This window comes from Rhinatrema bivittatum, chromosome 7 (genome assembly GCF_901001135.1).
Source record: "Rhinatrema bivittatum chromosome 7, aRhiBiv1.1, whole genome shotgun sequence".
NCBI lineage: Eukaryota > Metazoa > Chordata > Amphibia > Gymnophiona > Rhinatrematidae > Rhinatrema > Rhinatrema bivittatum.
Window position 1 is genome coordinate 105,891,570 of NC_042621.1, and position 24,515 is coordinate 105,916,084.

At 42.6% G+C, this 24,515-nt stretch overlaps 1 protein-coding gene across 4 annotated transcripts in view; it reads left to right on the forward strand.

Annotated features, from left to right (window-relative positions):
* WDR59 (WD repeat domain 59) overlaps nucleotides 1-24,515 on the forward strand; it is a 283,191-nt gene that overhangs the window by 161,233 nt on the left and 97,443 nt on the right. For 3 of the 4 annotated variants that reach the window (XM_029608874.1, XM_029608875.1, XM_029608876.1), the window contains one exon: nucleotides 17,951-18,104. In XM_029608874.1, coding sequence (XP_029464734.1) covers nucleotides 17,951-18,104 — 154 coding nt within the window. Of the gene's footprint in view, nucleotides 1-17,950; nucleotides 18,105-24,515 lie in introns of those variants that run through there. The other variant, XM_029608878.1, reaches the window with a different exon arrangement.

Consider the following 24,515-nt stretch of genomic DNA (forward strand, 5'->3'; position numbering starts at 1 on the left):
AAAGCGTAACTGACAGGCCACATTGTACAGTCTGAAGTCGGGCATATTAAGCCCTCCACGGTCATTCGGCAACTCCAAAGCAGAGTAAGGAAGGCGCGCCCGCTTCCCCCGCCACAGAAACCTCTGTATACCGGAGCGCAGGCGCCCAATGTCCACCCCCCGCAGCCAACAAGGCAACATGTGTAATAAGTAGAGAAGTTTGGGCACCAGAACCATCTTCACCAAAGCACAGCGGCCAAAGAAAGACAGCGGAAGAGAGGTCCAAGCTGCCAAGTGAGTGAGCAGGTTAGCTATACAAGTAGTAATATTTAGAGCGTATAATTTTTTGAGATCCCTGGGGACCCAAACTCCCAAATATTTAAAACGTGATGGGGCCCAGTGGAAAGGAAAAGACGCGCCCCAGCTAGCAGGCAAATGTTCATTCAGTGCGAGGGCCTCTGATTTGGCATAATTAATGCGTAAGCCCGCCACCAGGGCGAATTGGTTAAACAGCTGCACAATGACCGGGACACTGGTGCGCAGCCGACCTACGAATAACAAAATATCATCTGCAAATAATGCAGTTTTCATAGGGTGGCCGCCCACACTGAGGCCATAGAAAGTCCTGTCCCCGCGCAGGCGAGTAGCCAGGGGCTCCAGCGCCAAGACAAACAATAGGGGGGACAAAGGGCAACCCTGTCTAACTCCGCAGCGAATGGGAAAGCTAGACGTAGGTCGGCCATTCAGTAAAATGGTAGCGCTAGGATTACTGTATAATGCAGACAGCCAGCCCAGGCACGGACCGGAAAAGCCATACCTGTCCAGAGCCCAAAACAAGTAGTCCCACGATATAGAGTCAAAGGCTTTTTCAGCATCGAGACTCAGTATAAGGGCCTCTTCCGGTGATTGGTAACTAAGCGCTGCTAAAAGACGGCGGATGTTTCTCACGCCCTGGCGACCTCTCACGAACCCCGTTTGGTCCTCGTGTATCAAAGTGGGAAGGAAACTCTGTAGTCTAGCTGCCAGAACAGAGGCTAAAATTTTTATATCCACATTGATCAACGAGATGGGTCGATATGAGCCCACCTCCAAGGGGTCCTTCCCAGGCTTAGGGAGGACCACAATAACCGAGCCATTCGCATCATCCGAAAGTGGCGGACCCTCCAGCAAACCATTAAAATAACCCTGCAAGGGGGCCAAAATAGGAAAACCCAAAATTTTGTAGTGTTCAGACCCAAACCCATCTCGTCCCGCTGCCTTACCAAGTTTCAAACCCTGAATGACAGAGTAAATTTCCGACATAGAAATGGGGCAATTCAACGCTAAGAGGTCCTCCGGGGTCACTCGAGGCCAAGACTGTCCTTGAAACAGGGCCTCCGCCCCCTCCCTGGACATAGGTTTCCCGCCATAGAGCCGTGTGAAATATTCTAAAAATCTAGCCTCAACGTCTGCAGGGCTCGTACGATGTATCCCCTGTCCGTCACGAATCCCCGGAATAGACAATTTGACTCCTTTCGGCCGGAGCAGGTGAGACATAAGTCTACTAGGACGGTTGCCATACTTATACAGTTGGTACCGATAGTACCGCATAGATTTCGAGGCACGAATATGGAGCAAATTATTCAAGGCAACTCGGGCCAGATCCAAAGAGATCTTGTCCTCTGAGCGCATAGTACTCTGATGTAACACCTGCGCAGCCTGGAGTCGTGCTGTAAGCTGAAGAATCTCAGCATTTCTTTGTTTGTTTTGTTTGGCCACATAAGCAATGATCGCTCCCCGCATCACCGCCTTTCCCGCCTCCCACAAGGTCCCGGGGCCGACATCCGGTAAGTGGTTGTGGGAAAGATAATCCGCCCAGCTATCCCGTAAATACTTTTTAAAAGTGCCATCCAAATAAAGGTCAGGACGCATACGCCAGGAGAATGGTGCATGAGAGCGAGGCCCCCAACACAGAGTAAGGCTAATGGGAGCATGATCCGTCAGTACCATCGGATCAATAGTAGCATCCACCAATTGGGGAAAACATCTCTCAGAAAGCAGCAAATAATCCAATCGGGAATAAGTATCGTGGGGATGAGAGTAAAAGGTAAAATCCTTTTCTTGAGGATGTAACACCCTCCACGCATCTAATAGCTGTAGGTCCTTACATAAAAGATTAATACCCTTACCCACATCAGCTGGGGAGGACAATTTAGGAGGTTTAATATCCACAGTTTTATTCGCCACCACGTTAAAGTCCCCCCCCACTATGAGACTGTGATCAGAATATTCCATAAGCAGTTGCAGCAAGGTGGTAAAATACCCAGGTGCATACACATTGGGGGCGTAAATGTTACAAAACACTACCTTCTGGTGATAGAGTGTTCCAGCCACCAGAACATATCGCCCTTCGACGTCTTGGCTTAAACGGGTAAGTTGGAAGGGCAAATTCTTATGTACTAGAATAGCCACCCCCCTCTTGCGCCTGTTAAAGGACGAGTAATAGCACTGGCCCACCCAATCACGCTTCAACTTAGCATGTTCCACGTCCCCCAAATGGGTTTCCTGCAAAAATACTACGTGGGCTTTCATTCGTTTAAACAGCGCATTCAATTTAGTACGTTTGATTGGAGAGTGGATTCCGTCCACATTAAGGGAAACTACTTTAACCTGTGCCATAATTGGGCAAAAAGAATAGTACAAAAGCCTGGGGCCCCGTAGGGCTCCAGAACACCATTTCCAATAGTGTCCTGCGGCCTCCCAGCCTAGACCACAAAGACACAGACCTTCGTAATGTGACCACAATATACCATAGCAGGTAAGCTTCATACATCCCCCCGGACAGCGCAACACCCCCCCCCCAAGCCCCCCTACCCTAATATCACAGACACACACATTCATACACCCCGAATCATCCTCCCCCTTACCGAAGCCCTCCATACTCCCAGGAACAGGGGTCCCGACCTTTCTTCACCAACGTCTGGGGCCCCTGCCCCCGGCCCCGCCCTCCCCCCTCTTCCCCCCCGTCAACCAGCAGTGCCATGCCCATGCAAACAGACTTAACTAAAACCACAACTAAAGATACAAAAGGGCTCAAAAGATACAAAAGGGCTCAGCAGGGCCCTGATACCAAGTCCACAATAACAGCAAACTGGGTAGTAAGTCAATGGCCCACACATAAGCAGGCGGTCCAACAACCAGGGTTAGAAAGAAACCCAGTGGAGATTAATCTGCCTTTTTAATAATAAGCGTTTTAGTTTATTAGCTCTGTTTGTAACTGCAGTATATACTCATGTATAAGTCGATCTTGTGGATAAGTCAAGGGCAGTTTCTGACCCGAAATTTGCTATGACTCATGGATAAGTCGAGGCTATGCCCGGTCATTCACTCCTTCCCTCCTTTCCTCCCCAAAGGCTATCCCCAATTGTTCACTCCTTCCTTTCCTCCTCCATGGCTATCCCTGATCCGTTCACCCGGGGCTGATGACATAACTGAAACAGCTAGAAAGAGGCCAGTAGCAGTAAGACAGCTTCTCCCTCGCACCCCCTCCTGATCCCTAAACTCACCCGCTGCTAGCAAGATAATGGGAGTTGCGGTTACTTGGGTGTGTCCTACCTCCTCCTCCACAGGATCCCAGTGTTGTGCTTTGAACCACGTGGTTCTAAACACACCAATCAGGCCCTGGCAAGGGAGGAGGTAGTCTGCACCTGAGCAATTGCAATTCCCATCGTCGTTCTGCTAGCAGCAGGTGAGTTAAGGGTTCGGGAGGATGTAGGGGAGAAGCTGTCCTACTACTACCAGTCTGTTTCTAGCTGCTTTGGTTGTATCTTCAACCCATGGGTGAACGTACTGGGGATAACCATGGTGGGGAGGGAAGGAGTGAACGGACCATTGATCTGTGGATAAGGCGACCCTGTTTTTCAAGAAGAATTTTGAGACTTATATTTCCCGATTTATACACTAGTATATATGGTAATTAGTGACAGAGGTATGAGTTTTCATATGATCACAAGGTTTTTAGTAAGTGGTTTCTGAATACTTTTCTGTGACCCCATCAGGGAATAGCTTGTAGGCAGGGTAGTTGCCCAGAAGCAAGTGGGAACCTAATTGGCAGGTGGGAAGTTACCAGGTCAGGCATGTACGCAGATGAAGCCTGGGCAGTGCTTATTAAGAACCTGAGTGTGCCAAGGGTTGACCCCTAATATGTCGTAGGGGTTGCAAAGAGGCATTAAAGGATGGAAAAACTCTGAAGTCCAAGGGCTATTCTAATTCTGTTTTTTTTGTGTGGCCTCTGTCTCTTATAATCAGAGGTGGATGTACTCCAGTGTTCAAAGGGCAGCAAGGCTTTAAAGATAACAAGGATGCAATTTCTTGGAGTCTGAATGCTGTGCTGAGTTACCATTTGTACTACTGGGTTTAACATCCTTTTATTTCTTTGACCATCATGTGGCATTTATTTTGTTTGTGATTTGATGAACAAAATGAGTTTGCAAATTGAAACCGCCATCACTGGTTTCCCTTCTGCAGTGTTTTCCAAATAAGGATGTATTAAGATTTGTTCCCAGTTTTATTGGGAAGGATAATTCTGCAATCCACAATCAATAAATTGTTCTGCATACTTTGTTTCTGAATTTGAACAGTTCTAAAGAAGCAAAGTTACATTCTTAAGAATTTGAGTCTGAAGTTTTATTTAGAGAAAGCAAATCTCTTCATCAAATCAGTAACTTTTTGTAGTGTTGGGTGTTGGTGAGAAGGGATTACCGACTTCTACTTCCATCTGTTAGGTAATGGTGCTCAACCTTGTCCTGTTCTGGAGGCACACCCAATCAGTGGGGTTTTCAGGATTGCCACAAACGATAGGCATGAGAGAGAGTTGCATATGGGATCTCTTTCACTTACATTCATTACACATATCCAGAAAACCAAAACAGATGTGGCTCTAGGACAGATTTGCCTTAGAATGATCCATTGTTGCATTGCTGAAGCATACAAAAATATACATAAGATTCTTCCAAGTTTCCTCTGAGCACGTTCCAACAGAACAGCATCTATTTTCAATGGCAGAGAAAGCATTTGCCTGTGTAGTGGAAATCTGTGGTATAACAATAAAAAAAAAAATAAAGCTGTGCCAGGGTCTATTCATAACTTCACAAAACATGACAGAGTGGGCAAATGGGAATCAATAGTGCAGTGTTCGAAAGATGGTTTCTTTTATCTGCTGTTAATCTCACACTAAATGAGGTACTGCTGTACTAAATCTTGCTATTTACTCCCACAACAGTCATGACTGTCCTCACCTGCCAAATTGATATTTCTAGCTGCTGATTGCTTTTGAGGTAGCAGACATGATTATAGTCTCCATTTCAGAATGATTGAACTCTGACAGAATTATTAGAATGGTTTTTTTTATCTCATTTTAAGTTGCATTTCTAGTCTCAGAACTGCTGGAAAATTACAGGAGGAGGAAACCTTAGTTAGGAAGTGATATAATTCAACTTCCTATTTTGCTGATATCTTGTTACATTGCCCAAGAGGTTCTGATAGTTTTAGGAATTATATTTAAACTGTTTATTGAATAAAACAAATGAATAAACACTTGACATCCGTTGGTTCCTTATGGACATCAAGCTTCATAAAAACCAGCAGTCACAGATTGCATATTATTTTTATATAACATATTTTATTCCCCCCTACCCTCCCTATCCTCATGACAATAATTTGAAGAGGCAGTTTTAAGCAAAAAAAAATAAAAATACAAAAGCCTGCAAGTCAGTTTGCTTATGCACAGCCCTGGGGATTTTTTTCAAAACCAGCCCATAGGGAATCTGTCAAGACTTCCTAGTGCTTTCCCTTTGTCATGCTTTTGGCAACTATTTCAACAGTTGCCAAAAGCATGACAAGCTGACCCTTCAGAGGTACGTCATGTGACCTGGAGCCAACAGAACTGAAGCAAACAATCTCCAACATAAATTTCACATATTTCCTAAATAACTAAGTAATAGTACACACCCATGACCAGAGATGAGCAAACACAGCCGCAGGCCCCCTTCCATCCATCCAAATCAGTTGTGTTATCCCCCTCCCCCTGAAATTTGGTTATATCTCTCATATAATCATATATCCTGTATTCCTAGTCTAGTAGTAAAGTCTCTTGCCAACCAATTAGCTCTTGAACCAGTTGCCAAGTAATGAGAGAACCACACTGCCAACCACTGTCAGATACAAACACTCACAGTTTCTCAGACAAAAAGACACCGAACACACACTCTGAGAAAGTGTGTGGGTGCCTCTCTCTCTGACACAAAGACACCAAATACTCACCCTAACTCTGTGTGTGCATGTGTCTTGTCTGTGCCTTGTCTATGTCACAGAGAGAGAGTGTGCATGGATGTGTTTCTGTGTCAGAGAGAAAAAAAAGACACCCACCCACACATACTCAGACACAAAGTTTGTGTGTGAATGTCTCTCTCTCTGTGACACAGAAAGATGCTCTTACATACACTCTCTGACACACACACACATTCTGTCGTCCTTTTGCTCATGTACTCAGTGAGTGCCCCAGCTCCAGTACGGCCACATCATTATGTAAAGTTTTTTTACTTGCTGCCAGCCCTTTCCCAGCCTTCCCAGTACAAGGTTGCTAGGCATCCCAGGCAAACCTTACAGCCTTGCACCCCATCCCAGCTTGTCACATCCTCCCTACACACAATTAAAAATTATACATTTATAATAGATTTTACATGAAAAAAGATTTTCAAAGTACAGTCTTCTGAGATAAAATATAACTTATAATATGTATGTTATATTCACATGCAATGCTGGGGTGCCAACCAGAAAACCCTGCAAAAAAGCAAAACAAATACTTGGAACCCATATGGTATTAGGCGTACTGTAACACACCATGGACATGTCCCTCTGAAAGTCACAAGAAAACAGAATTACAGTACAATACACTTTTTAGATCAAAACAGCACTAACTGCTAGCACTCAAGCAACAACAACCCTATCTATGAAAAGATAACCATGCAAACATTACTACAGGCACTAAAATACTAAAACACCCCCTATTAGGAAAACAGAACAAGCCAAGCTTTATAGCTCTCTACACAGAAACTATATATTAGCGGAATACCTCGCCTCACTCACACATGCAAAATACAGACAGACCCTCACTAAATACAGAATAAACAGATCATAAAATATAAATGGAAAAGTGCAGGCAAAAACTGAACTGGAAATCGCAAGAAGCCAGATTCTGTATGCAGTGCAACAATGGAAAAAAATAAAGATTACCATTCCTCATAAAACAAAATCACGAAATATAAATTTCATTAATATTAGTAAACCACATGAATAGAGTAAAATTCCAAACATCTAACAAATAGAACAACCAATAATTAAAAACTCATATAAACATTTTCCGAACACCAATAACATAATTCAAAACAGACACATTAAATAACACCCAATAATTAAAACACAATGATTTTTTAAAATCCCCTGCTTTCTATAACTGGGAACTTTTGATTTGCAGATGCCTTGAGATTGTCATGATTTAGTAGGAAAAGAGGAAGGAAGTTTGTTACAAACAAATTTTCTGCTCTCACACACATACATGTGCTCTCTTTCACAGAAACACACACATGTGCTGTCTCACACACACATGCTCTTCCTTAATCTTTCTTTCACACAAACACACATATACTCTTTCACTCTCACACGCAAATGCTCTCACACACTCATGCACAAATAAGCGCTCATTTTCACACATGCACTCGCACATACTCTCTCATTTTTCCACACTCTTAGACATACACACATACTGTCTTTCTCACACACACAGGCTCCCCTTCTCTCTCACACACACACATTCTAACTCCCCCCCCCCCCCTTTAAAATAACAGCAGCAGTCTCCTTCATCCCTTGCAGCCAACACAACTACTTCTTGGGGCAAGTCAGTTAACCCAGCTGGGAGAGAGCTCCTTTCTGCAGAGCAGATCATGACAATCCTGTTCCTCCTCAGGCTTCACCGGTGATTCTGGCAGGGCCATGGCATTGCTGCTTCTTCCAGGTCTCACCGGCTATTCTAGCAGGGCTGCGATGTTGCTGCTGCTCCTTCCCAGGCCCCACTGGCAATTCTAGCAGGGCCACGATGTTGCTGCTGCTGCTGCTGCTGCTCCTCAGGCCCCACCGGCGATTCCGGCAGGGCTGTGGTGGTGTTGCACCTCTCAGGCCCTGCTGGCAATTCTGGCATGACTGTGGTATTGCTTCTTCTCGGGACAAAATCTCTGACAGCACTATTGCACCCTTCAGTTAGTGGTACCTGTGGCCGAGGCCATATTGGCCATAGGCATGCTACGGCTCTGTGCTCTGCCAGGGGAGCTGCTACGAGGCCTGGCATCGATCGCAGCAGCTCCACAAGCATGGGGTTGCTGTGATCTATGCTAGTCATGTGTCTGACCTGACCAGCTCACTGGGGCACGTCTGAAGCCTCAATAGGCCAGTCCACCCCTGCTTATACAGTTCTAAAAAATTTAGAGAGAAATTGTGCAAATTGAGCATTTGGTTCAGGAACCAACTAGAAGAGGGAGTTATTTTAGATTTAATTCTTAGTGGATTACAGGATTTGGTGGCATAGGTAACAGTGGTGGGGCCACTTGGCAATAGTGGTTATAATATGATCAAATTTGAACTAATGATTGGAAGGGGGCAATTGTAAATCTAAAGCTCCAACACTAAATTTTCAAAAGGAAAACTTTGATAAAATGAGGAAAATAGTTAGAAAAAAACTGAGAGGAGGAGGCTGATGACGTCAGCGAATCGAGTAGCCGCTTAACCCGGAGCTCCTGACCGAGCTGAACAGCATCTCATTAATATTTTAGCTATCCTAGACGCCGATCGAGTGGAAACTCAAGATATCAGCTCTCTATAACCTCTAGATGTCGAGTCGGAAAAAATTGATAGACTTTCACAAGTTTCACAAGAAAGATAGACTTTCACAAGGGAGGAGGAATAACCTAGTGGTTAGAGCAGTGGACTATGAACCAGGAGACCAAGGTTCAAGTCCCGCTGTCGCTCCTTGTGACCTTGGGCAAGTCACTTTACCCTACATTGCCTCAGGTACAAAAAACTTAGATTGTAAGCCCTCTGGGGATAGGGAAATACCTCCAGTACCTGAATGTAAACCGGTGTGATATCTCAATTGAGATGAATGTCGGTATATAAAAAATAATAAATAAAAATAAATAAATAAGTATTCTTACCAAAAAATTGATCAGGAAGATACAGCTGAAAAATTCAAATTGGCGGCCATGACCGGAGCTGAGCTGCTGGAGGTCGCTGATGACTTGCCTTTACTGACTGACTCTGAAATTCCCTCCCGGGGTGAGTTTAAAACCTGGTTTGGTGAATTAAGACATGATCTTGAGTCATTTAAATCGGAAATACGAGAGCTGGTGGGGGACATGAAAGAGGAACTGAGTGACATGGGGAGGCGTATTTTTTAATATGAAACACTCACCGAGGCTCAAACAGATAAATTGAACAAAATACAAAAGGAACATAAAGATATGGTGAGTGAATTACAACAGCTCTCATCCAAACTTGAAGATTTAGAGAATAGAAATCAGAGGATTAATCTACGATTTTGTGGGATTCCAGAATCCCCAGAGTTTAATAATTGTGTGCAGGTAATATCACAGTTGTGCATGGATTTATTACACATTGAGAATGGAGAGGTCGTAACAAGCCCAGAAACAGTGAAGCAAGTGAAGATTGAAAGAGCACACAGAGTTCAAGGACCGCGTGTCGCTAACAAACCTAAAGACGTGATCGCTTGCTTTCATGAATTTCCTGTGAAAGAAAAAGTTCTGGCCATTGCACGCCGGAGAGGGAAACTTCAATTAGAGGGCCATGATATCCAGGTATATGCTGATATCTCCCCCACTAGCATTAAAAAGCGTCAGGACATGAGACCTATTACCGCTGTCCTGATCAAGGAAAACATTAGATATCGTTGGCTCTTCCCATTTGGAATTGGGTTTACCCTGCAAGGCAAATCGTATCGAGCTCAGTCAGTGCACGAAGCGGCTGGAATTCTTAAAGAACTTGGATTCAATGTGACTGACATGCAGCCATCTTCCTCCCCACGTGCTGAACACAAAGATGAACCTCGCTGGCAACGAATGTGGAAAGGGGGGAAAAGACTCCGTAGAACCCCTGACCCAGAAATTGTGGCAGTGGCACCAAATGATGGGCTACCCGCTAAATATTGGATGAGATTGTTCCTTACACTGATTTCTGCAGAGATGGATGGCTAACCTAAATAATGGCATTTTACTTTTTTCATAAAGATGCTACCGGGACGGATAGCGATCGACAAGCTGTCTTCAATCATCTGTGCTTGGCAGCGGAACCCAAGCGATGATTGCGGTTCCTATAGGGATGGGGGGAGGAGAAGGGGTACACATGGGATCTATTTTGCCTAAGATCAGCACTTGATGATTGCCCTAGCAGCAGTTTCATGCGGGGCCTCATTCCAGCTCCAGACATGTTGGGGTTTTTTTGTTCTTCTCGCGACAGATTCCAATTGCTTAGATGGCGACCTTCAAAATAATGTCCTTTAATGTTAAAGGGCTGAACTCTCCCCACAAGCGCAAGCTGCTATATAAGGATTTGCGGAGGGCAAATATTGCCATCGCTTTTGTGCAAGAGACACATTTGAAGAGACGTTTTGAACATTTAATGCGTTCAGATCATTATCCTTTCCAGTACTGGGCTGCTAGCTCTAAATCTGTTTGGTATACGGGCGTGGGGATATTATTTCAAAAAGACTTTGCTTTTGAGTTAATTGAATGTTATTCTGACCCTCTGGGACGGTACCTCATGCTTATAATTAATGTAGCGGGAGAAAAGTATACGTTACTTAACCTTTATGCCCCCAATGTGCAACAGTCTAAGTTTTTTGATTCCTTATTGTCTCTGGTACAATTGAAAATGGAAGGACAACTAATTGTGATGGGTAATCGTAATTTCCCTGTATATCCCACTAAGGATACTTCTGGGGGCAAAGGTTCTATCGCAATAGCCTGCTTAAATTTCTATCTCATTTTCAGCTGGTTAATGTGTGGTGTTTTTTACATCCTACATTGAAAGACTATACCTTCTTCTCTAAACCCCATAACACGTATTCTAGATTGGACTATATTTTTGCGGATAAGAGGATCTTACATAAAGTGATTAAGGCCTCCATAGATACGACCACCTGGTCAGACCACTCTCCCGTATGGGCGGAAATATCCTTCCCTAAATATGATAGGGGCCAGCGTTTTTGGAGACTTAATGACAGTCTCCTCAATAATGAACCTTTCCTTGCTCAATGTAGGCAAGTTATCTCGGAATATATATTATTGAATACGATGCCTGAATCATCTCCTATTACATTTGGGACTGTCTGAAGGCAGTTATCAGAGGAACGTTTATTGCTCGAGCTTCATATGTTACAAAAATGGAACTACAGGAGCGTAAAAATGTGGTTGCTAAGTTATTAGACCTTGAGCATAAACATAAATTCAATCCCGTTAAGGAGCTGGGCTTAGCCTTAGATCTCTGCAGAACGCAGATAGGGGCGCTAGATGCGGCTAAACTTGCACATGAGCTAGAACAAACAGAACAACTGTTCTTCGAGGGTGGCAACAAGGCGGGAAAGTTGCTTGTGAATAAGTTGAGAGCTAAGCGTTTGCAAAACATTATCACTAAAGTCAGAGACGAACAGGACACTATGCTCACCTCTAACGATGATATTAGTCAGAGATTTTTGCGTTTTTACTCAGAGTTATATTCTCATAATAGGAATATTGAGTCCCAAAATATCCCCTTTTTTTGCAAGATATCCCTCTACCAAATTTGCTGGAAGAGGCCTGTGCAATGCTTGATAAGGAAATCACAGAACTAGAGGTTGTACATGCCATCAAGCAACTCAAAACAAATAAATCACCGGGCCTAGATGGTTTTACTGCTAGGTTTTATCAGTGTTTTGTAGACGACTTAACTACACCCCTTACTAATATCTTCAATGCTCTCCGAACGGAAGGTATCTTGAGTCCTAACTCGAATGTGGCTGGAATAACGGTCCTTGCAAAGCCGGGTCGGGATCCCACCCAGTGTGCTTCCTATAGGCCTATATCTTTGCTTAATCTAAACCTCAAATTGCTGGCCAAAATATTAGCCAATAGGCTTAATACCCATATTGCTCAGATCATTCATCCCGATCAGGCAGGATTCATCCCAGGACAGATGGCGTCTGATAATGTTCGGAAATTATTGAACTCTTTATGGTGGGTTAAGCGTCAGGGGGTTTCCTTTCTATTTATGGCCATGGATGCAGAAAATGCTTTTGATTTGGTTCATTGGCCCTTTTTATTTCAAGTTTTACAAAAAATGGGGTTTGGTAGTTTTTTAATTAATTGGATCCAGAAATTATATGATACTCCACGTTGCTTGTATTAAAGTGAACGGTGGTTATTCCATATTCTTCCCTGTGGAGCGAGGTACCCGACAGGGGTGCCCACTTTCCCTGTTATTATTTGCTTTGTTTATCGAACCATTGGCACAGAAAATACGGGACTCTGCTGAGGTTACTGGTATACAAGTGGGTCAATATGCATCTAAGCTAGCTATGTTTGCTGATGATGTCATACTTACCTTAACCGACCCCCTACGATCATTACCTGCAGTAGTTGACATTATCAAATCATATATTCAAGTTTCTGGTTATTCTATTAACTGGGACAAAACTGCAATTTTGAATGTTACTTTAAGGGACGACCAAGTGAGAGACCTTAAGGCTAGATTTGCCTTTCTTTGGGTGAAAGAAAAGATTAAGTATCTTGGCATTTATATTGGTTCCTATCAGGATGTATATAACCTTAATTATCCACCCCTCATTATGAAATTGTATAAAGAGATGGAAGAATGGAATCGCTACCACATCTCCTGGCTGGGCCGTATAGCCACCTTCAAAATGAATATATTACCAAGGATTAGCTATTTGTTCCAAACTATCCCCTGTAATATTCCCAATGCCATATTGCTAAAATGGCAGCGTAGAATACTGAAGTTTCTATGGCAGGGAAAGCATCCCAGGGTAGCCCAAAAGGTTCTATATCAACCCAAGGACAGGGGCGGTCTTGCTGTCCCCAATCTCGTAAGATATCATGCAGCGGCTCAGTTACGGGTTGTGGTAGAGTGGCATAGAATGTCGACTCGCAAGCCTTAGATAATAATGTTGGAACAAGAACTATTGGGGCCTACTCCCCTGGCAAACTTGCTATGGCAACCTCATAAAACCTGGCCCAAATTGGACAGTTTATCAACCCCAATCCAACATACCTTACAAATCTGGCACAAATGGAAATTTCCGCTGGTGGGTGACAAAACTGGGTCCACACATCTTTCCCCTTTTTATCAACCGGATTTTTTAGGGGGTAGGGCATCCATGGTTTTCCGATCATGGCTTACTAAAGGCATATATAATTATAGTCACCTGTGGGAAAATTCTAAATGAATTGAGTTCTCGACTTTACAGTCCAGATTTCATTTACCACAGGAAGAACTGTATCATTATTTACAACTGAGTAGCTATATCCGGGCCTCTGGTATACAACTGGATTTAACCAAACCTGTAACTTTATTTGAAAATTATTGTAAGTCAGCAGACAAAGTCCAAAGACTCATGTCAAAAATTTATAAGTTACTCATTCAGGGCTTACACATACACCCTACATTTGTCACCTCCTGGGAGCATGACTTTGGATCCCCCCAGGGAAAGGACTTTTGGGCTGAGCTTTATATGACTGGGAGTAAAGGGTTGACATCAGCTATGCTTATAGAAAATAGTCAAACTATTATATAGATGGTATTTTACCCCTGCTAGGTTGCATAGAATAAACCCAGCATTCTCTGACAAATGTTGGAAGGGCTGTGGGGGGAAGGGAACTTTTTTCCACCTTTGGTGGGAGTGTGCTACTCTAACTCAGTTATGGGGTGCCCTGGTTGAATGGTTGACAACTATTCTACACATGCCTATTGCGCTTATACCCTCAGTAGCTTTATTTAATTCTGTATATCCTCAGGGGGATAGACCACAACAGCAATTTATCAAACTAGTGGTCACTTCCGCTCAATGTGCAATTGCTCTTCACTGGAAGGATGCGGCCTTGCCTACATTGGGTGAGATCCAAGCCCGTGTTTTTAAGCTTTACACTCTCAGTAAAATAACAGCCCATAGACAGAAACAACTGAGGGGGTTCCATCGTATTTGGACTCCTTATCTACTCTGGCGGCAACATCAGTTAAAGGCTTGAACTGTCTTAGTACTCTTACTTTTAGAGTCTGTACCAACTCACATTTATAGAACCCGACTGGAATTTGAAACTGATTTTGATGCTGCTTTTATTCTTGGGTTTTTTCTTTTTGCAAGATCCCAGGGGAACAGGGAGGGGGGGGGGATGGGGGGGAGTTAAATAAAATACATAGAGATCGATTGGTGCAAATAAGATACATAGAGATCGATTGGTGTTATTAGTTTATTCATTTTATTGATTGTCATTATTTGTACAATGCTGGTTATATACTGTTCTCTGTTGTATTGTTATTTTATATACTCGTTCTCTAATAAAATTTAAATTGCAAAAAAAAAAAAGAAAAACTGAAAGGTGCAGCTGCAAAGGTTAAAAGTGTACAACAGACGTGGTCATTGTTTAAAAATATAATCTTAGAAGCACAGTCCAGATGTATTCCACGCATTAAGAAAGCTGGAAGGAAGGCAAAATGATTACTGGCATGGTTAAAAGGTGAGGTGAAAGAGGCTATTTTAGCCAAAACAAATCCTTCAAAAATTTGAAGAAGGATCCATCTGAAGAAAATAGGAAAAAGCATAAGCATTGTCAAGTGAAAAACACTGATAAAGCAAGCTAAGAGAGAATTTGAAATGAAGCTGGTCATAGAGGCAAAAACTCATAATACAAACTTTTTAAAATATATCCAAAGCAAGAAACCTGTGAGGTAGTCTGTTGGACCGTTAGATGACCAAGGGGTTAAAGGAGCTCTTAGGGAAGATAAGGCCATTACAGAAAGATGAAATTAATTCTTTGCTTTACTAATCAGGATATTGGGGAGATACTGGTTCTGGTGATTCAGATGAACTGAACCAAATCACTGTGAACCTGGAAGATTGACAAACTAAAGAGTAGCAAATCACCTGGACCTGATGGTATGCATCCCAGGATTCCGAAGGAACCCAAAAATAAAATTTCAGATCTATTAGTTAAAGTTTGTAACCTATCATTAAAATCAACCATTGTACCTGAAGACTGGAGGGTGGCCAATGTAACCCCAATATTTAAAAAAGGCTCCAGGGGCAATCCGGGAAACTATAGACTAGTGAGCCTGACTTCAATGCCGGAGTAGTGAGTAGTGGTTTGGGAGTGGGACTGAAGGTGGGTAGAGCAATGTCTATCTCCTTCATGATCCATCACCAACTGCATGGGTGCTATAATGGCGGATGTCAGTGAGAGGGAGAAATCAGCAGAGATTTGGAAGGGGCTACAAAAGCATTCATCATTTCTGACGTGCCTGTTCCCTCTCTGACCTCTCTTCTGGCCTCTGCTGCTTAATTTTTCCTCCTCCAGACAGGCACTTACACTTACCTCCTGCCCAGATCCAGGCGCTAAAACCCTGGTTAAAAACCCCTACACAAATGCCAGCATGGCTCTCTGCTTTGCCCATGAATAATTAATTGCCTCCTTTGCATGGCATTAGCATGGACTCTCGTTAAACCAGCCACGCTTTTATTAATGCTTTATTACATATGCACGTAAGATTAGCACAGGAAAGAGAACTCACGTAATACCACACGCAAAAACCCATAGCAGGTCTACCGCAGCTTATTACATTGGCCCCTCTAAGTGTTGGGAGCAGTAGCTATGAAGGAGCTCTGGCAGCCACATGCAGCGGCCAAGGTAACTTAACTGATCTGACTGCCCTCATCACGCTGACCTCTCCTTTCTCCTGCAGTTGCCTAAAGAGGGAGCTGGACCATTGTGATGAGGTCTTATGTGTCTCTGCTCCCCTTTGTTTAAAAAATTTGTAGGAAGACTGGTGTAGCTTTCAGTACTTTCCTAGCTCTTCCCTTAGCCATACGAGTCCTTTCCATGTTCATATTGCCTGCTCCATGGAGTATGGTGGGCTACGCACAGTTTTTGTTAATGTAGGCATTCCTTGGGAGTGAAAAGGTTTGCAAACTTTATTTCAGTCTATGAAGTTAAGATTAGCTAGCAGCTGGGTCTGTTTGTCAGGCTATATGTACAGTTGTAACTGAAAGTCCCAGCATAAACTATTACTGCTATTTATAATTTTTAAAGTGCTACTAGACATACACAGCACTGTACAGATACACATAAGAGACAGTCCCTGCTCCATGTCCCTTACAATCTAGTCAAGACAAACAAGAGACTATGGGAAGCGTATTTATTGTAGAGAACTGGTTAGGATTTTAAAGCAGTTCCAAAGGATTTGTATATGGTCGGCGAGGAAGCGTGACGCACTGACTTTGGAAAACTATTCTAGGATACAGCGCAGCAAGGTGGAAAGCATGGATTTGAGTGTTGGTGGTGGAGAAGTTGGGCTCGGATAGGAGCAATTTGCTCAATCAACAGAGTAGGGAGAGAGAACGGAGAGGGAGAGCTCAAGGAACAGTGAAGAGAGAGAACGTAAGAGCTGCAGAGTGAGTGCATTTATAAGTTAGTAAAAAAAGCTTGAGCAGTTTATGGATGCAAACAGGGAACCAATGTAGTGAGTTCAGAAGAGGGATTGCATGGTTGCAGCAACATTTGAAGTAAGATGAGTTGTGCAGCTGAATTTTGAATAGATTGCAGTGGAAAAAGCAATTTGCAGTAGCCTAAGCAAGAAATGATAAGAGAGGGTCAGGTTTTAGCGATGTTATAAAGGAAGAACTGATACCCTTTAGCAGTGTTGTGGATATTCATAGAGAAGGAGACTGAGGCATCCAAGATGACCCTGAGGTTACAGGCACTCACATAGCCAGGTCTGTCTGGCAGGCAACAGATACACTATGTTTGGGCAACAATTATACTAGCATGGATAGCTATTTAGATCATCACAAAATGTTTTGGTTAGGTATGGGAAGAGAGGAGGGGGATGCTGGACGTGGACTGAGTAAGGGAATTTCGCATGTTCATCTGCCAAAGATGATAGAGTAGATAGGAGGAGGATGAAAAAAACAAGACTTACTTGAGAGATTTTACTGCCAGTCAGGTTCTATGGCTGGCAGCTGGGACACATGATTAGCAGTGTAGTCAGGAATAAATGGGCAGGTTGGATGGGCTAGTTGTTCTTTTTCAGCTGTCTTCTCATTTATTACTATGTGCTTTTTTTTTTACAAATTTATACTTGTGTGATTTTTTTCCTGTTACTATTTTGTCGGAAGTTAACTTGGGCAAAAAATGAGCTGTTCCAAAATTATGCAAAAAAACTGATATGACTTGCAGGCTATTTGCATAATTTTTTTTTTAAACCTGAAATCTAAATCTGGCTCTAAAAATCTCAAAACAGGTGGCCAAGATTTTAGAGGAAAATGGTTTTATAACGATGTAGTTAAACTCTAGGGAGAGTGCTAATCCCGATATTCTGGTCTCCTTGCTTGCAGACAGGAAGGAATTTCTTTGTGCCGCTACAGACTCCTCTACTGTGTCTCCAGCACAGTATTATTTTTGCCTCTTCCTGGATTGCTTTATGGAAAGAGCTATTGGTTAGGTTGGACTCCATTAACCTGTGCTCCTCTCTTAACGTGCCAGATGTGTAACTGTATGGAAGATTCAGGTCTAGAAATAGAGTGATTAGCGAGGTATTAATGATGAACATGGGAAACTGGAACATGGCACACCCTTTGAGCACATTTGTTTTGTATTGGCAGGTCTTTGTCAGCTCTTTCTGCATATCACAGTGGAATGATTACCCCCATGAAGATCCGCTCAGAGACCCCAGGTAACCTGCGCCTGTACAGTGGAAGCCCCACACGCAGCGAGAAGGAGCAGGTTTCCATCAGCTCTTTCTACTACAAGGAGAGGGTAGGTACTAGCTAGCCTCCACCTTGCCCATTCCCTCGAATGACCTGACTTCTGTCTTCTCTTACCTAGTTTGTGTCTAGACATGTTCGTTACCGAAACTCTAGCAGACCTACACTGGCTACCCATCGAATACAGAGTTCAATACAAAACACTTTGCACAATACATAAATTAATACACGACGAAAAAGCAGAATGGCTGAACACAGCACTGCGTGTTCATGTCCCAAATAGAAACCTCAGATCTGCGAACAAAGCACTCCTTACCATCCTTTCAGTTAAAACAGCTAGACTAACCCAGGTTAGAGAACGGGCCCTATCCCTAGCCGGACCAATACTATGGAACACCATGCCCGTGGAAGTTAGACTACAGAGAGATTTCAAAATGTTTAAAAAGAGCTTAAAAACCTGGCTTTACAAGCAAGCATTTTACAAAGAGAGCAGTGGATAGTGGAATATGAATTCTGGCAGCAGCACAGCAGAACGCAGCACCTTTAAGATCAATTAGCAGGTTATTAAAAATCATACTTCACGATAGAGCTATATATATATACAATTAAAACTAAGAAGCGATGAAAAGGACATGATCTTTAACTTTGCAAATAGTCTTTATTACGTAACTATGTCACTGGAACTTACTGGCACTTCCTATAGCTTGAATGAATTTATACAGCTTTCAGAGATGCATATATGTGCCTCACTGTAAATCGTTGTGATGGTATACTACTTAACGACGGTATAGAAAAGATTTTAAACAAATAAACAAATTAATCAAGCTTCAGCACTGCTGAAGGAGTATCTTCTATCCAAAGAAGTAATGATTATTTAATGCCTTAAAGCCCTGCTGACACTGCAGGAGTCATTCTCAGCAGCGGAACATTCAGATGTAGCGCAAGTATTAGGAAGTCAATATTCAAACTGCATTCAGCGCTATTTAGCTGGATAAGCAGGACTTATGCGGCTTTAGTAGTGCTGCTGAATATGCGCCCATGTTCAGTGGCCACTGCTTAGCTGTACATATCCCTTATAAGCCTAAAATGTGTGCACAAAAAAAGTGGGCATGCATTGGAAGGATCAGGGGAGGAATTAGTTGGGCATGTAACTCATATGCTTAAGTACTGAAATTTGGAATTAGGCATATAAGTATATGTCTAAGTTTAGATGCCCCATAGAGCAGGTCTAAGCTTAGCCGTGGAGATTTAGCCGGTGAAGTGTGTACATATACGCCTATATTCAGCGCTTCATCGTAACTTAGTCGGGTAAGTCATATCCGGCTAAGTTACTTAAATGGCCAGCTTTGAATATTGACCTCTACATGTTTTGCTTTTCTCATTATTGGGAATGTGTGGATAAAAGCTAAATCTTTGACTCCATGGGTCAGTTTTCTGCCTGCTGCTTAACCTCTCTTGCATCCTATTAGTAGTAATTATGTTCTGCAGTTGTTTCCTATTCTACTCAGCATAACATAGTGATTAGTTTTATTAGAAGCTAGCAGAAATATCTGTTCTTGGACAGGTCAGAGGGCCCTCACACCAAAGAGCCAATTCTGATAACTTTTTAATGTTATTTTCCCCTTTTTTCCCTTAGACCTGCTTTTCTCACTGGCACAATCCATTTTTGTTCAATTGATTAAAGCCTCCTGATGTACAATATTAGAGGTCAAAGGAAGGCACACCTCCCTCCCTATATATCCCCAAGGAGCTGAGAGAAGGCCTCCCTCCCTCCTCCCCAGCCTTCAGGAGCCACGAAAGTGCTGCCCAAATTCCCCCCACCCCCTTTGCCTCACTGTTACATTCCAGCCAGGAGCCCTGCATCTACTATGCTAGGTCAGGAATTCCCAAACCTGTCCTGATGATCCCACAGCCAATTGGGTTTTTAGAATTTATCCACAATAATATGCTTGAGATAAATTTGCCAGCATTGGAAACTCAGTATATGCAAATTTATCTCATGCACATTCATTGTGGATAAATTGAAATCTAACTCACAATGGGGGTCACTAGTGCAAATTTTAGAAGTTTGGCTTTAAGAACATAAGAACATGCCATACTGGGTCAGACCAAGGGTCCATCAAGCCCAGCATCCTGTTTCCAACAGAGGCCAAACCGGGCCACAAGTACTTGGCAAGTACCAAACCACTAAGTAGATCCCATGCTACTGATGCCAGTAATAGCAGTGGCTATTCTCTAAGACAACTTGATTAATAGCAGTTGATTGACTTCTCCTCCAAGAACTTATCCAAACCATTTTTAAACCCAGCTACACTAATTGCACTAACCACATCCTCTGGCAACAAATTCCAGAGCTTAATTGTGCGTTGAGAATTTTCTCCGATTAGTTTGAAATGTACTACGTGCTAACTTCATGGAGTGCCCCGTAGTCTTTCTGTTATCCGAAAGAATAAATAACCGATTCACATTTACCCATTCTAGGCCTCTCATGATTTTAAACACCTCTATCATATCCCCCCTCAGCCGTCTCTTCTCCAAGCTGAACCAGCCCTAACCTCTTTAGCCTTTCCTCATAGGGGAGCTGTTTCATCCCCTTTATCATTTTGGTTGCCCTTCTCTGTACCTTCTCCATCGCAATTATATCTTTTTTGAGATGCAGCGACCAAAACTGTACAGAGTACTCACAGTTCGGTCTCACTCTGGAGTGATACAGAGGCATTATGACATTTTCCATTTTATTCACCATTCCCTTCCTAATAATTCCTAACATTGTTTGCTTTTTTGACTGCCACAGCACTCTGAGTCAACGATTTCAATGTATTATCTACTATGACGCCTAGATCTTTTTCCTGGGTGGTAGCTCCTGATATAGAACCTAACATTGTGTAACTACAGCATGGGTTATTTTTCCCTATATGCATCACCTTGCACTTGTCCACATTAAATTTCATCTGCCATTTGGATGCCCAATCTTCCAGGCTCGTAAGGTCCTCCTGCAATTTATCACAATCCACTTGTGATTTAACTACTCTGAATATCATCTACAAATCTGATTACCTCACTTGTCGTATTCCTTTCCAGATCATTTATAAATATATTGAAAAGTACCAGTCCAATTACAGATCCCTGAGGCATCCACTGTTTACTGTTTTCCACTGAGAAAATTGACCATTTAAACCTACTCTCTGTTTCCTGTCTTTTAGCCAGTTTGTAATCCACGAAAGGACATCGCCTCCTATCCCATGACTTTTCAGTTTCCTTAGAAGCCTCTCATGAGGGACTTTGTCATACACGTTCTGAAAATCCAAGTACACTACATCTACTGGTTCACCTTTATCCACATGTTTATTAACCCCTTCAAAAAAATGAAGCAGATTTGTGAGGCAAGACTTGCCTTGGGTAAATCCATGTTGATTGTGTTCCATTAAACCATGCCTTTCTATATGTTCTGTGACTTTGGTCTTTAGAATAGTTTCCACTATTTTTCCCGGCACTGAAGTCAGGATCACTGGTCTATAATTTCCTGGATCATCCCTGGAGCCCTTTTTAAATATTGGAGTTACATTAGCCACCCTCCAGTTTTCATGGTACAATAGATGAATTTAATGATAGTTTAGAAATATTAACTAATAGATCTGAAATTTCATTTTTTAGTTCCTTCAGAACCTTGGGATGCATACCAACCAATTGCTCCATGAATCAGTTGTTTATTCCATTCAGGAATTTTATGTCTCTACATGTCCTGATGTTACATTTACCAGTCAATATTGGGGTAATTGAAATTTCCCATTATTAATGCACTGCCAAATTGGTTAGCTTCCCTGATCTCTCTTAGCATTTCATCATCTGTCTGAACATTTTGGCCAGGTGGACGGTAGTATACTCCTATCTCTATACTCTTACCCCTCACACACGGGATTTTTACCCATATAGATTCTACTGAGCATTTAGTCTCTTGTATGATCTTTATCCTGTTGGACTCTATACCCACCCGGACATAAAGTGCCACACCCCCACCAAGTTGATCCTCCCTATCATTGTGTATAATTTGTACCCTGATATTACACTATCTCTTTGGTTATCCTCCTTCCACCAGGTCTCTGAGATGTCAATTATGTCTATCTCATCATTCACTGCTATACATTTAGATACATCATCATAATTTACATGTAGCATATTTCAGTTAAACAGGATCCCCATCACACTTTATAGTCCAGTACTTGAGAAATATGCATTCAGCCACCATTCAGGAGGATTGTCTTGAAATCCAATTACAGTTAAGTTAACTAAGGCACATGGAAATATTGTAATTTGTCCAAGGAGCTACAGAATCTGTACCAGAGCCCGCCCTCCTCCATTTATTTGGTTGATTGCTCAGTCTTCCCATCTCTTTTGGTGTGGGTTAAATTTCTTTATAAGGAAAGCACAGTTTATTGCCAAGAGTTACCACAAAACCATGTGCTATTGACCTTGGTTGGATGAGTTTTCTGATAAGCTGCCTCATAATAACATAGTAGATGACAGCAGAAAAAGACCAATTGGCCGATCCAGTGAAGGCATACGTGACTCAATATGGTGCTCTCTAGGGGACATCAGTGTCTCCAACACAGATCAGAGTTGCCTTCACTATTTTCCTCTGATGCAGTTTCATGACAAAACATCAGCTGATGTTAGAGTTAGTTCTATATTTGATTTTACACTAGATTTGTATTTGTTACAGAAAAGTAATCCAAAAAAACATCTGTTGAGGTACATGATTGAGAAGACCAGCAATGGTCTGATTAGACTATACATGTCACTGGCTTTCTGATACCTCGATTTATGACACAGACAGATGTGGTAAAGGTGGTGTCATGTTAATTCTATTTCTATATATTTTGCCTTTTGTTTTGCTGTCTTATATCAAACCACACCATCTGCTGATCACTGTTGGTCAGGCAGCCGCCTCCCTGGACATTAGAAACCTTTCCTCCATTTGTAATCACCAAATCCAGTGTCGCTGTCTCCCTCATGGGTTTCATTATCCTTTCTCCAAGGCACTTCCCCTGAAGGGAATCTAGGATCGCTCTACTTTGAACCGATTCTGTAGATGGGCTACTCCAGAGCACATCTGGCAGGTTAGAATCTCCCAGGAACAAACAGAGTGGCAATTTGTATATTTATTTGAAAGCTGCCACTATTTATTCCCGATTTAATGTTTGTGAAATCCTTTAATTAGCCAATTGTTTGAATCTGATGTAAGTTAAAATCTCTTGCCAGCACCTCCCCATCTTTCTTTTGAATGTCTTTGACCAGGTCTCTGTCCAGTTCTTTTATCTGTGTCAGAGATCCGTAAGCCTCACCGATTCAGATAGAAATACCGTAACCCACAGTGCCTCATCCTTTCCTCATACCCTCCTGAATGTCAGTTGCTATGATATTTTTTTCATAAAGAGCTGCTATTCACCCTTTTCTGCCATCCATATCCTTCCGGAGCAGATAATAACCCCATAATGCCATATCGCTTTCTTGGGACTCATGGGACTGTAATAGCAATAGTATGGAGGTCTGCATTTGCTATGAGGGCTTGCAGATTTAGACTTTTATTGCCTAGACTATGGCCATTGGTGCTTATAGCCTTCAGCTATTCCTCATCTTCAGAACTCAGTGGAAGCACACATGTTGGCCACGTATTCTGCAACCCTGGTGCTGTCAGAATGTCTGTAGAGCTTTCTAGAAAAGCTTCTGAGCGTGCACAATTAGGGTCCCATGTGAGAATGGAGCAGCTGCTATGCCATTTCAATGAGAAGTATCTGTGTGAACCTCTGCTGTTTTTGTGTGCGGTGAATAACTTTTCACAGAAGATCAACAAAGCCATTTTGTCTGTCTTACCACACATTCTGAATCTGACTCATAGCATCGGCTATTTTGAGTCATATGACTCTCCTGTGCCTCTCTAGGCTTTACCCTGGACATGGAGTCTGTTTGCACGAAGGCTTTGCTGCCTTCTTTGTCAGCTGTGACATGGAATGCTTTTAGATCTGTATCTGCTAGTTGAACATGAGAAGGTAGGCTGCTGACCATCCCAGCCTCAATTAAAAGCAAGCTTCTACCCCAGACAGTACCAGATCTTCCTGGGGAATCCACACGCTCCTTTCCTGTGTTCTTTCTCGTCTCTTCGGTTGCTGAACAGGAGTTAGGCTAGTCATCTTGCTCTGAATCCTGAATTTAGGAGTCCTAAGGAGAACTGTGATTTGGGCATTTCTCAGAGGCATCTTTCGAGCTAGTAGGGCATCTGTCTTGAATCGAGGACATTTTCATTGCTTTGTTAGTTCAAAAGATGGCCTAGGCTGTTGCTTTACATTTGCCAAGGGTCAAAAAAGACAGCACGTAAAGCAATCAAATTGATCAAATATGAAAACAGTGACACTCTTAAGCTCTAGCATAATGGTACTGACTAAATGCCTTCTGCCTAAAATGAAGG